Source organism: Enhydra lutris, unplaced genomic scaffold (genome assembly GCF_002288905.1).
Source record: "Enhydra lutris kenyoni isolate GAN:26980312 unplaced genomic scaffold, ASM228890v2 scaffoldscaffold24, whole genome shotgun sequence".
NCBI lineage: Eukaryota > Metazoa > Chordata > Mammalia > Carnivora > Mustelidae > Enhydra > Enhydra lutris.
Window position 1 is genome coordinate 28697312 of NW_019154108.1, and position 14750 is coordinate 28712061.

A 14750-nucleotide genomic window follows, 5' to 3' on the forward strand; every position below is an offset into this window, starting at 1 on the left:
GACAGAGATCACAAGCAGGCAGAGAGGCAGGCAGAGAGAGAGGGGGAAGCAGGCTCCCTGCCGAGCAAAGAGCCCGATGGGGGCTGGATCCCAGGACCCTGAGATCATGACCCAAGCCAAAGGCAGAGACCCAACCCACTGAGCTACCCAGGCGCCCCAGCAGCCCCTTTCTCCATCTATGGGAGACCATGCCAAAGGATCCCACAGATCTTTGAGGTCAGCGAGTGGGGTGAGCAGGACAGGGGGTCAAACAGGGAAATCGATACAACTGTGGGACATGAGTCCCTCTTCCCGCAGTCCCCAAAAGGCAGCAGGGAGGGGCGCCCGCGGAAAGCGTGGGTCTCGGGGACCCACCGCCCCCCCACCCCGTGCGGGTTCTGTCCAAGTAGAACAGCATCCAGCATGAGGTACTGATGCCTCGCGGGATCCGGGTCGCATCGTCACCAGGAGCTCTTCCACCGCAGCAAAAATGCAAGGGGTAGCAGCCGGGCCTGGGGCGCCTCAGGTGGGGCGCCCCGCCCACTCGGCCCGGCTACCCTCCTCCCGGCCCGCCCCGGCCTCTCGGCCCCTCCCACTCGGCCGCCCGGTGGGGGTCCGCCTACCCGGCCCCCGGGCCCCGCACGCGTCACGGGGCCGCCCCACCCCCAGCGGGATCCATCTGCGTCTCCTCAGTTCCTCAGGGGTGGTGGCTGCGGGGACCGCTGCGCTACAAGTTTGGAAATTTTGGCGGCGGAGGAGCGCGCCAGCATTTGGAAGCCGAAGGCTGTGGCAGTAGCCGACCTTCGAGAGCCCTTCATCCGCGGCCTATCATGGGCGCCCCGGCGCTCCCGCAGCCCAGAGTCGGGCGGCCACGAGACTCTACCGCGTCCACCAGCGTTCGCCCGCCGGACGGCTGCAGCCATGTCACGGGGGCCGGAGGAGGTGAACCCGCTCACGGAGAGCACCTACCGGGTAAGCGAGCCCGGGACCTCGGGATTTGAGGGCGGGAGGCCCGGGGACCGAGGGCGCGGCGCGGCTGGGGGTGCGGGGAGGCCCGAAACCCATGGGCGGGGGTCGGAGTTTGGGGCTGCGGAAGCGGGGAGGCCGCACCGCGGCTCGCGGTCGTCGCCGGGGGAGGGTCGGGGCGAGGTGCGGACTTAACACGGAACACCCTCCCCCGTTCCCCTCCCAGCGCTGGAGCTGCCTTGCTAGCCATACATTTCACAGCCCAACGTGTCAGGAGGGCGTCGGAGAAAGGGTGGGGTGGGTTGGGGTCTGTCCCCTCCCTGGGGGCCGCGTCCTCCCGTCGGCTGCCCCTCGAAGTCGGAGACGCGCAGGTGTGGCCTCTGTGCCCGAGCTCTCCCCGAGCGCGAGCAGCGCCTAGTTCCTGCGTGCGGGGTCGGGGGCGAGCGCCGCGCCAGGGGCGCCTCTGGGGGGCTCCGCGGGCTGCGGGTCTCTGCTGTCACCCTCGGGGACCCTACCGCGTGCGGCGCTCCGAGCCCCTCGGCCTGGACACACCGACTGCTCCGCAAAGTCCCAGTAAAATGGACCTAACCTGCAGGAAAGCTTTGACGGTCATTCCCTTAACTTGGGTTTCTCGCGAAGGCGGTTTTCCAGTAACAGACACAGATTTAGGATAGTGGCCAGTTTAGTAAGTTTAAGTACTTGTAAATGCGTTCCAGTTGAAATAAGATACGTGCTTCTTAATCATTGGCTATTCACAAACTACAACAACTTTTGTTTTAATCCGGCTTAGGCTCATTGGGCACAAGTTCTCCCAATTCATTTGTAGCAATTTTTAAAGCCAACAGTTTGGTCACTTGTATAGATTTTTTTTTTTTAAGATTTTATTTATTTGACAGAGAAATCACAAGTAGGCAGAGAGGCAGGCAGAGAGAGAGAGGAGGAAGCAGGCTCCCCGCTGAGCAGAGAGCCCGACGCGGGACTCGATCCCAGAACCCCGACATCATGACCTGAGCTGAAGGCAGAGGCTTAAACCACTGAGCCACCCAGGCGCCCCTAGATTTTTTTTTTTAACCCTGAAATTGGGTTTCTAGAGTGAATTCCTGAAATCAGAGGGGTTTATGGACTGTTGTAGGATAAGAATAAAGAAGAGCATGAAAATATATTCATAATGTATCCTTTGGGTTCAAAATAATTGATTCCCTTCATCTGGATACACAAATAGGTAACGTGAATTACACCCTTTGGATAGATGTGGTAAACGCATTTAACACAGCATTTTTGGTCTCAGTGAGTAACTGTGTTGTCTTGATAGAGAGCAATTTTTAGAAATCCTAGAAATTGTTGATTGTTAATATTTCAATAATCCTGAAGATAGTGCGGCAGGCGGTGTGAGGTGTTGACAGTGTGTAAGTAAGACTCTCTTAGATTTGGGGAATTGGAGCTACTCTGATGACTGTCAGTTAAGGAAAAACTATGTATGTAATTGAGGAATGCAGATCATCGCAGATTTCAGGCAGCCTTAGTATCTAGTGGGGCACAAAAACATGTGAACACCTAAGTTGCCTCCAAGAAGACAGGAACGTATATCTTTCCAATCTGGTTTAGTAGATCAGTTTGAGACAAGCAATCAGATGCTCTGAAGTAGCTCTTTGCTTTTTCTCCCACTTCTTCGTTTTACTTTTAGCAATGACTCAGTGGAGGGGCTGTACTCAAGTGAATTATAGTGCCACGAGTGCCAACCCCAAAGAACTGGGGCAGGATGCAAAAGCGCAGATTTCAAGTTTGGGTTATACATATTTATAGACATTAGGCAGTGTAAATCATTTTCATATTTTGCAAAGTTAAAGTGAACATCAGAGACTAGTTACTGACTACTTTCCGTCCCCAGGTGTCTTAAAACATATTAAAAGCTCACGAGTGTTTGTTGATTGTGACTTTAATCACCATTTTTTCTTTAATGTTTTGGGATTGTGTTTTTTATGTTGAATGGTGGTAAAAGAATTTATAGCTCCAGACAGAAAGTTTATATATAATCTATGAAGAGAACAGTGCTGGCTCATGCATTGGCTATGATGGAAATGCATAGTGAAATTTTACATTCACAGGTCTGATTGAAAGCCTGAACACCTTCACCACCTCTTCGTTGAGTTCTTCCCTACCCTACCCCCTGACAACTAAAGCTGAAAACAATTTAAGCTTAATATGGTAAAATTCTTGCAGTGTGATGACTCTAGTTATTTTATTTAATTTGTTTATTTCATTTTATTTTGAGAGAGGGAGGGAGGAGGGTAGAGGGGGTGAGGGAGAGAGAAAATCTTAAGCAGGCTCCATGCCTAGCATGGAGCCTGGATGAGGGGCTCAATCTCATGACCCTGAGATCATGACCTAAGCATAAATCAAGAGTTAGATGCTTAACTGACTTAATCTAGTTTTTTTTTTTTTTAAGGAGATTTCCTTTATGTTACCTAATAACCTACAGTGTTTTACTAATAGAAACATAACCTAACCAGGTTTGTTGATGATAGCACCTGGAAATGAGATTTAATGACCTGTTAGTATGGATTTTAGATTTTTTTTTTGAATACTCAAATTTATTCAACTTTGAAATAAAAGTATAAATTCTCTGGTAAAAGTGAGGAATTATAAACTAGTGTAATTCTCTGTAATGCAGTATCAAATATCTTTCAGTATTTATTTACACATTTGCTGAATTCTTTAGAATGTGTCCTTAGACAATTGATTACTGGAGATCCATGCTGAATCCCAGGAGGACGTATGTTTTATGGCTTCACAAAAAATGGTATGATAATAACCCCCAAAATGTCAAGTAAATGTTACTGTTGCTAATTAGAGTTCAGCCAAAGATAGATCCCGGTGTCTACATCTCTACATAGTATGCTCATAATTTGCCCTTAGTGCTTGCTTGTGATTTCACATGGTTTTCCGATGAGTACATGTTTTAGTGGTACAAGGAAGAAGTAAAGTTAAAAAAAAAAAAACAAAAAAAACCTTAATTAACTTCCTAGAAGTTAGAATTGCCAAAGTCTTAGGAAGTTGAGGAGGTATGGGTATGATGTCATCCATCCTGTACCTACATTACCCTTGCTAAATAAGCAGCAATGCAGGGGGAGAAAGTCACTTAAAAAGGGGGGAAGGGGTAGGTAAGTCTTTGTTTAAATGTCACCTGCTCAAACAACTCTTTAAAATTTTTTAAAATTGCCATCCATCTTTCATTCCCACTGACTTTACCTTTCCCACGTAGTGTTTAGTATCTTATGATATTCTGTATAACAGACTTGTTTATCTCTCATCCTCTCCAACTAGAATGTGAGCTCCCAAAGGAGAGGAGCTTGGTTTTGTTATATTCTGAATGGTTACTGGCAGGTAGTAGGTGTGTGAGTTTGTTGATTATATGAACATGTATTTATTTAGTGAATACCTGTGCTAGGCTCCCCCACCTCCCTTGACACTTTCCATAGAGCATTTGTTTCATTCTAAGTATAGACCAACCCTCAAGGTAGATGTGGATTTTGTTTACTGTGGAGAAACTGACACCCAAAAGTCTAGGAGGGAGCAGTGTCCACATGCCTTTTACCCTGCCAGCCTCCATTCATCTCCTTTTTGTACAGTAGTTTAGTTTCTAGTGGTCAACAAATGCACAAATCAAAGGCCTTTTCATAGTTTGGTGATCTAAAATATCACCAGAATTTTCTGCCATTTTGTTCATCATCTTTGTTTTGAACAAAAATTTGTTTAATTAAAAAATGAGTTACTTTTGTTCTTTTATCAAGTCAGACAAGCATCTCGGCATGTGTACTAGGTTTTGTTTATTTTATTTTATTTTTTTTTAATTTTCTGGACTTGGGTTTAATTGGGGATATGGAAATAAATGTCCCTGCCTGGATGGCTTCCAGTGCGGACTGTGGTATAAAGGTCTAGCTTGCAAAGGTTCCAGTTGCCTTGTGTATTTATTGCTGTAGCTATATACAGTGTTTGATATCTTCATCTGTTCCCATAATACTACTTTCTTCAGGTATGTGGAAGACAAAATGGGATTTGCAGAAGCCCAGACACTTGCTCTTGGTTCCATGATGACTATAAAAAAGGACAGTAAGAATCAGGTGCCACGTAGCAACAGAAAGAGTTGCCAAGTATCAATTATTAAACTGAACAGCTCAGTATTATAGCTTTTTGTCTGGTAGAATGAAAATACAAAGACAAACAATGGTTGTCTTTTTGTCATAACATTTTTTCCTGATTGGAAAGAGGTTTTAGAACTATGATACCATTACTGGTATGTAGACAGAGTGGTGTCCTTTATGATGAAGCTTGGGAAGCTGGCACCACTTGGCTGGGTGACACCAGGTTGCCTTTGAGTTTACATTGGTGACATTATTCCAGTATTAGGCATTAATTCTTGCCTGGCACTTCTGTTGTAATGAGCCAAAGGCAGACCTGCAGGGGAATCCTAATGTGCATGGAATTTCAACAAATTGGACTTTTGTTTTTATCAGCATTCCACACAGTTATTTATTCTGCAGTTCGAAAGTAAAAATTATTATAAAAACTACACAAATATTAATTGAACTTACTTATTGACATTTGCAAATATATTTCTTAAACTTTTTATTGGACTATAATAAACATGTTGAAAAGTGTGCTTTGATATATGTAGCTCACAAAATCATCAACAAACTGAACATGTGTGTATAACTAGCACACAGATCAAGATGCAGGCCACGACCAGCCTCCCTGAAGTCCCTTTTGTGCCCCCTTCCAGTCACTGTGTTACCTCCAAGATAACTACTCTCCTTAACTTCTAAGCACTGATTAGTTGGGCCCATTTCATGTGCCATCTTTCACCCAGCGTGTTTGTAAGACATGTCCCTGTCAGAGTAATTGTAACTCCTTGTTACTACTGTGCAGTGTTGCACTGTGCAAGTACATCATGATTTATCTGTTCTCTTGATTGTTTTCAGACTACTCCAGGATACTGTGAATAGTGCAGCTGTGAACACTCTAGTCCATGTCTGGTGGGTATAGACCCTCATTTCTCTTGAGTATATACACAGGAGTGGAGTTACTGGGTTATAAAGTATTTGAGTATTTAGCTTTGGCAGAAACTGCCAAGCAGTTTTCCAAAGTGGTTGTACCAGAGTTCAGTAGCTCGTCCTTGGCAACAGTTGATATTTTTTTTTTTCCTTTTAATTTTGGCCACCCTGGTGGGTGTATGCAAATAAAATTTTAAAATTCAAAACAACACTGTTTTCCCCAGGTTTGCAGGTTGGATGTCTGCAGCCGCAGCAGGGAGCCCAACTCCTTAGGGGATACTTCCTGTCAGAAAGTAGAACCTAGAACTAGGGAGCATGGGTCTGAGAGAGGCCATACAGCTGTGGTACTCAATAGAATAAAACATAAATTTAAGTTTAATAGACTAAAAAACTGTCATAGTCGAACACATCAAAAGGTTTTATTGCACAAGGGGTTTTGAGGGCATAGATGAGCCAGGTTTTAACAAACTAGAATGCTGGGGGAGGGGGGTGCAGAGTTATGGTTAATTGAATTTTCTTGTTCATTTGAGTATTAAAGTACCTTTCCCTTTCTTTTTGCATGACTTTTCTTGAAAATGTACCTGCTTTATGTTATAGGCACAATAGACTTTTTTTTTTTTTTAAGATTTTATTTATTTATTTGACAGAGAGAGATCACAAGTAGATGGAGAGGCAGGCAGAGAGAGAGAAAGAGGAGGAAGCAGGCTTCTTGCTGAGCAGAGAGCCCGATGCGGGACTCGATCCCAGGACCCTGAGATCATGACCTGAGCTGAAGGCAGCGGCTTAACCCACTGAGCCACCCAGGCGCCCACAATAGACTTTTTTTAAATTTCATTTTATTTTTTCATTGTTCCAGGATTCACTGCTTATGCATCACACCCAGTGCTCCATGCAATACGTGCCCTCCTTAATACCCACCACCAGGCTCACCCATCCCCCCACACCCCCCCTTCAGCACCCTCAGCTTGTTTCTCAGAGTCCACAGCCTCTCATGTTTCATCTTCCTCTCCGATTTCCTCCAATTCACTTTTTCTTTCCTTCTCCTAATGTCTTCCATGTTATTCCTTATGCTCCACAAGTAAATGAAACCATATGATAATTGACTCTCTCTGCTTGACTTAGTTCACTCAGCATTATCTCCTCCAGTCCCGTCTATGTTCATACAAAAATCACGTATTCATCCTTTCTGATTGAGGCCTAATATTCCATTGTATATATGGACCATATCTTCTTTATCCCTTTGAATAGACTAGTTTTTATTTTTTTATTTTTTTTATTTTTTATTTTTTAAAGATTTTATTTATTTATTTGACAGACAGAGATCACAAATAGGCGGAGAGGCAGGCAGAGAGAGAGGAGGAAGCAGGCTCCCCGCCGAGCAGAGAGCCCTATGCGGGGCTCGATCCCAGGACCCTGGGATCATGACCTGAGCCGAAGGCAGAGGCTTTAACCCACTGAGCCACCCAGGCGCCCGAATAGACTAGTTTTTAAAAAAGAATTTCAGTGAGTTACAGTTAAATCAAGAGGTTTCAAGACTTCTACTTTGTGAAGGAAATGACAGTTTTAATTTGGGTCTTTTGCCCCACTTAGATTGTACATGCTTGAGAACAAATCCCCCAAATCCTACTTCTTAGCATTTACCACTTTCATATTTTATTTTGTGTGTGTGTTGATTTTAATTTCAGAGGATTTTTAAAACTGTTTTTTTCTGATACAAGAGAATTTCCAAAATTTCTGTGACTATTCACAGTGAAAGTTAAAAGTCATCTGGATCTCACAACCCAGAGAGTACACTATTAACTCTTACTGTCACACTTCCCGATAGTTTTTAGTCCATCTCTGTGTCTTCAGTATCCCGTGCATCATCGGCTTGCTGACTCCACAGCACTCTGTTCTTTGTCAACAATTTATTGATCCAGTCCCCTTAAAACACCACAGTAAACATCATTATAGGTAAAGCTTTGCACAAATCTGGGATGTTTTCCTTAAGCTCAGTGCCCAGAACGGAGTTGTGGGTGAAAGAGTAGGTACAATTTAAAGCATATTTGCTACATGTTGAAAAATGCCCTCTGGAAAACATGCCCCAAGTTATGCTTAATCTGATTTTGTGGGAATGCATCTTTCCTAAACCCTAACTAATTAAGTAGGTCTTTTAAAGCCACTTCTTTTTGTATAAACTATACAGGTTTCTTTTTTCTTTCTTTCTTTTTTTTTTTTTGTTTTAAGTAAAACATGTATAGCTGTACTGTATAGTAGCTTATGAACATTGACTGGGACAATACCTGAGATTTCATTTCTTCTGCTATTGGGTGTAACTTCCCCCATAAACTTTGTACTTAGAGATGTATACAGAATAATTACAGCCCTGTGGCCCTTTAGGCCTGTGTACTTTTGTTTATACTTTCCTCAGCCTTGATTTTGAATGCCTATTTCTGTTTTCCAGACCTTAAGTCTGTTTTTTTGGTTGATGATTATTTTAGAGACTGTGTTCTGGTTTTAACAGCTGCCTCAAGTCCTTATGGATACTGGTGAGACTTGTGTAAATGAGATAAAAAGTTGCTGGTTCCTCTTTTTTTCAAAAATAAATGAAAAATATTACCAGAAGTTATTCCTAATCCAGGGAGCAAAACAAATGAGCACTCCTCAGAGATCTAACTGATGGCTCACAGCCTTCTGGAGCTACATGTGCTTTAAGGAGAGCAGCCTGGGGGTAAAGATGGCCTCAGGTTTGTTGGTTAAGCTTTTTATTTGGTGCTTTGAGGTTGAAAAGTCCCTAAACAATAGCAATTTCTTTACTAAAAGTATGGAAGTATAGCAATGGTTAAACTATAGGGAAGGGGAGGGAGACTTTTACTTAATCACTTTTACTCTGTCTTCTAGAGTGTTTACAGTTTCTTTGTGTGGATTACTTTTATAAATTTTAAAGTTTAAAAAAGCAGAAATTGATACACACTTTGGTGGGTAAAAAGTTTTGAAAACTAAGCTAAAATGTACCATTTTTTAACCTCTGTTTTACAAACTAACCTTTCAAAGATAAGTCTAATTTAAAATCTCGCTGTTTTTCTCTTAATTACTACTTATGGGAATGCATTTTTAACATTTACTAAGAGACTATGAATACAACGGAAAAGAATGCAACAAAACTGAGAACCCCCCAAATTTCAGTTTTTACACCTATCACTTAAGAGTCTTGTTACTGACATTGCAAGAAGCCGATCCCTCTAGGTACAGCTGTATTCTTGAAAGGTATAAAAGTAGTAATAACAAGGACAAGAAAAGGTATAGAAATGGTAATAATAACCTGTCAGAAATAAGGCTAAAAGTTCAGATGATGAGAACACATTGTGTAGAATAATAAATAATGAAGTTTGGAGTTGGGAGTCAGAACAGATCTTAGGTGAACTGTCCACCAGCCACCCTAAGTGCTTCTCTTCAGCCTTCAGGCTGAAGCAGCCCCTTCCTGAGTCAGGAGGAGGAAAGCCTCTGCCTGTATGGGGAGGGGAAAGCTGTGCAGAAGAAAACCCTGGCCACCTTCAGGTATAGATGTCTGAGACCCAGGCTAACAGACCAATCTGATCTGGCCACAGAAACTCAGGTGGTAAAAGAAAATCAGGAAAATGACGATAATTCCTTTAACTTAAGTGCTGTAATTATATATGTATGTATTTATATATTACGTCTGTGTGTGAGTATATATATATATGCATGCACGTACACACATACACACACACACACATACCTATTATTTTAAATTAAGTCGTATGCCCAACGTGGGCTCGAACTCGCAACTCTGAAATCAGGAGTCGCATGCTTTACCAACTGAGCCAGCCAGGTGCCCCTATGTGTGTATTTTTTTTTTTTTTTAATAAAACTCTAAAGGTATTCACCAAATGGTTTATTTTATCATGGGCTTCATCTTATCCTCGGAGCAGCTTGAGGTGCAGGACGTCAACTATGTCTGACAGTAGCGTATATTTCTAAGTGTGTAAACACACTTTAAACATGCAAAACATTGTCCTTATAGGACACTTAGTCCAATTGTTGCACTCTTTGAGAAGATCGCTTATTCAGCTAACCAGTGCATTCTTTCTTATCCTGGATTTTTGTATGTTCTTAATGTCATATTCCTCCATTTGACCTTGTGCTTCAGTTTTCTCATCTATAAAATAAGGACGATAGTAGTACCTACCTCTGGTTATTGTGAAGATTGAACATTGTAATACATGAAAGCTCTTAGAAGAGTGTGTTAGCAGTAGTAGCATGTGTTTACTGGAGTGTAGCCACTATGAAAGCATTGATTTTCATCTATTTTGTTTACTGCGTATCCCCGGTATCTAATAGAGTGACTGACATAGAGGCAGAGCTGAGTAAATATTTGATAAAAGAATAGCATTGAAATCATTGGCACAAATTTTTCTGTCAATGAGCTGTACGCTTCTTGAGGGGTTTTTTTCCTTCTTAATCCCTCACTGTGCTGGAGCACAGGAGAAGTCAGAACAATTTCTTGAATAAATACTGAAGATCTATGCTTATCACACAGTTGTAGCTAAAATCCTCAACTTGGTGGCCAGGGGGACTGAGCTAGCACTGGTAATAATGGCTGTGATGTTTTGAGCATCTGTTATGGATGTGTCAAGCTTACTATCCACATTCATTCTCCCAACTATTGTTTTATGCATCTTAGTTGTACCAAGCACTGTGGTCACCACTAGGAACTACACTGGAGAAAAAACAAAACAAAACAAAACAGTCTGTGCTTTTCTAGAGTTTATAGCTTATGACAGGACAACAATGCCAAGGTTTTAGTCTGTCCAACCTTTCTGCTTTCCCTTGGCTAGCCTGTATCAATTGTGTTTTCCTTGCTCCTCTCCCCACCCTCTTCCTCAGAGGGGTCCTGCCTTTACCAGTTCAGTTCTTTGGGCTTTGTTTTGTATCACTATTGGAAGAAAGAAAAAAAATAAATGTATGTGCAAGTTAAGTTCAAGAGGTTTTAAGGCAGGTTGTAAGAAGTCTTTGGAAAGTTGAGTAAGAGAGAATCATATGAGAAAAGCAAAAAAAAAAATTAGAAGTTTTGATTCCCCTTACTGGTATCTGAGAACTAACTATATGTAATGAACTTGAAGTATTTTTAAATTATTTTAGGTTTCTGAACAATATTTCTCAGTTGCAAGGGCTACAGTTTGGTTTTGTTTTTTTTAAGATTTATAGAGAGAGTGTGAGTGGGGGGAGGGGCAGAGGGAAGGAATCCCAAGTAGGCTCTACACTGAGCATTGGACCCTGGCACCGGGCTTGATCCCACAACCCTGAGATCATGACCTGAGCCAAATCAAGAGTTGGATGCTGGATGCTTAACTGACTGAGCCACCCAGGTGCCCCAGGGTTGCAGTTTTAATGGAAAACAAAATGACTCATCTCACAGGGTCTGGATGAGGGAAGTTCAACTAGAATTATTTGAGATATGATGTAAGAATAGCATTTGGAAACAACTAGTGAATTACAAAAATAATGTCACTTGTATATGAAGTCAGCGGTTTACCTTGATCTAGTAAAGTTCCTGTTCCCTGTTAAGTACTGTAAGGGCTTTCTAAACAAATACAACCCAGCACATGAGACATTCTCTCCTGTAAATTCATTGCTTTTTATTCCACGACACACCTTTTAAAAACAATAAGTAGGCAGGTAGGAACACTCAACCAAATAGTCCAGTGTGCTCTATAGCCTTCTAAGTATTTATCTGTTGACAGCTGATTGAGACCCAGTAACTTAATTGCTGTTCCCTTAATAGATAACCATTTATCTGTGATAAAGTTACATATTTCTTTTTTTAGAAGATTTTATTTATTTGTTTGACAGAGAGACAGCGAGAGAGGGAACACAAGCAGGGGGAGTGGGAGAGGGAGAAGCAGGCTTCCTGCCGAGCAGGGAGTCCAATGGGGGGCTCAATCCCAGGACCCCAGCCAGGATCCTGACCTGAGCTGAAGGCAGACACTTAGCAACTGAGCCACCCAGGTGCCCCAAAGGTATATATTTCTAAGTAATATTCAAGTGATATATATATTTTAATTTTTTAATAAACATATATTATTAGCCCCAGGGGTACAGGTCTGTGAATCACCAGGTTTACACACTTCACAGCACTCACCATAGCGCATACCCTCCCCAATGTCCATAACCACACTACCCTCTCCCTACTCCCCTCCCCCTGGCCACCCTCAGTTTGTTTTGTGACATTAAGAGTCTCTTATTGTTTGTCTCCCTCCTGATCCCATGATATTCAAGTAATATTAAAGATGTTTGCATTTCTCATTTTCACCATGTCAGTCTGGATTGCCTTGGTACTTTTTTTTATACCTGTCTCCCTATTAGACCACGCATTTTCAAGGGCTAGAATGGTTTCCTCATTCATCTTTGTGTTCTATATGTCCAGCATAAGACTGGGTTCACTGTTCGCTGTAGGTATGTAATAAAGTTTAAACACACACACATTTATATAGTTGTTTCAAAGGCCCAAACATGAGAAGGACTTCACAGAGTTAGTGGAACGAAACCTAAGTACACATTATCTTGTATTTGCCACAATACCCTTCCTGCCCCCACACCCTTAGGATAATACCGGAAGAGGCCCATTTTCAGATTCCCATTGAGAGTTAAGTAATAGTCCTCTTGGTACTGTAGCTGTAGGGAGGATTGTGTTTCTGTTCTTCTAAGTAGGAACGTGCATCTCTGGGAACCAAGCAAAAATGGATATAGATTTCATCATATTTGGAATTTCAGGAAGTGGTTTTTACTTCATTCTCCTAGGTACTACTCCCTCTGAAGTGCAAGGTCCAAAAGTTGCTTCAAATCTGGGGCAGGGTCCCCAAATCCCTTGTCCAATTGAGGCCAGCATGGGCCAGACATTGTTACAGTGTGTGATAGCTTGCTAATTGCCAAGGCTAGGAATGCCTGCTTTTAGCCCCAAAGGCTTTCTTTGCACTGCCAAGAAATATGTATCTCTATGGAGTTATATATACATATATATATCACCTGTTGGACCTTGGACCCAGTGTAATTGTCTGCACTTAAACTAGAAGGAAAGTGGTTTCAAATAATTCTACAGACAAATGTAAAACTTTTGTCTAGTATTTAAAATAGAATGAAACTTTGTAGTGTTGAGCAGGATTTAGGTCATTACTTTTTCTTCAAGTTACTTTAACAAGGATGGTCATGGACTCAGATTGCCTGTAACATGGTTCTCCCTTCATAATTAAAACAAAACAAAAAACAATTGAGAACCTAGATTCTTAGACTATTTACTGGGTGGGATAGCGCTGGGACTTAATTTTCTTGACAGGGTTCATAATTTCATGCAAAAGCCTTGAAAGTTATAAGAGCACACTTCTTACTTTATCCTGCCAGTGTGGGATCTTTTTGTTTTGCTTCCGAACAATTCCTGCTGCCTAAATGAGTAGAGACTAGAGAAGTGGAGTTTGTCAAGGAAATCTGAAATAAAAGGTCATGAAGATGTTATTGCTTCTAGTAGTGTATCTTAAGAGGTAGGAATACATAGTTTTCTGGATGATCATACTGATTCTCATCTCTCGGTTGGTTCTTAAGGAGCTCATGATCTAATAGGTGCTTTTAGAACATTCAGAGAATATTCTTTCAGGAGAAGCTAAACCCAAAGACCTAGCCCTGTGTGTTGCTGGTCACTGGCCCAGTGCTCAGGATGTCCCAAGGAATGGAGCCATGTAACTCTGAGGATGTCATGGCTTCATTTCTGGCATGCCCTTTGCACTCTGAAGGACCATTTTGCAGAAATAATTACTTATAAACCAAAGCTTGGATATGGAGGAAGAGAAGAAAGAAAAGGAAGAATGCAGGCAAAACAACTTTTAAGTCAGAGAGAAACTTTCATGGTGAATTTTCTCTGTGGGCTAAAGATTTGAAACTATCCTTATAAAACTTATAAAACCTGTGAAACTATCCTTATAAAAGGACACAGAAATGACTTTTTTTTTTTTTTTCCTAGAGAAACATTTGCCAAACTTTTTCCCCAGTTGTAGCTGGAAAGGCAACTGCTAATCCAGCAGGAGATTGTTCTCAGAATAGCTGGGTTATTTATTTCTACTAATGGATCTAATTGATTATCACTCTAGGAGGGCAAGTTGCTGCTAACAGCTACATGGGAAAATGCTTGCAGACCAGTAGGACTTTTCTGGATGGTGCTGGGCCAGTGTTCACAAAGCACAGTGCATGACCTGCATCTCAATACACCTGGCTCTCTGTGGGCAGGCTAGTTGGGAACAACCAAGGAATGAACAAAGACACATAACTTTGCGGCATTCCATAGCATTAAGGGTTTAAAGCCTGAGCCCTTAGCAGCCTGGAACGTTAAGAAGAGTCAAGGGCTTTTGTTATAGCTGTTTTTTTCCTTTAAAAAAAGAAAAAAAAACCAAACACACAACTTAATTGAGGTATAATTCAGTAAAAAAACTCACTTTTAAGTATACGATTCCATGATTTGTTTCAGTAAATTTACAGAATTGTGTAACCATCACCACAATCCAGTTTTATAACATTTTCATCATGCCAAAAAGTCCTTTGTGACTGTTGCTGTCACTCCTCATTCTCATTCTAAGCCCCAGGCAACCTCTAATATATTTCTGCTCTCTATAGTTTGTCTTACTAGGTATTTCATATAAATTGAATTATATAATATGTGGGCTTTTGTGACTTCTTTCACTTAGCATGATGTTCATCTATATTGTGTGT

General features: G+C 41.9%; 1 protein-coding gene across 1 annotated transcript in view; it reads left to right on the forward strand.

Annotated features, from left to right (window-relative positions):
- LOC111150699 overlaps positions 1–14750 on the forward strand; it is a 79531-nt gene that overhangs the window by 12099 nt on the left and 52682 nt on the right. The window contains 2 exon segments of the mRNA XM_022508243.1: positions 448–1128; positions 1303–1518. Coding sequence (XP_022363951.1) covers positions 448–1128; positions 1303–1518 — 897 coding nt within the window.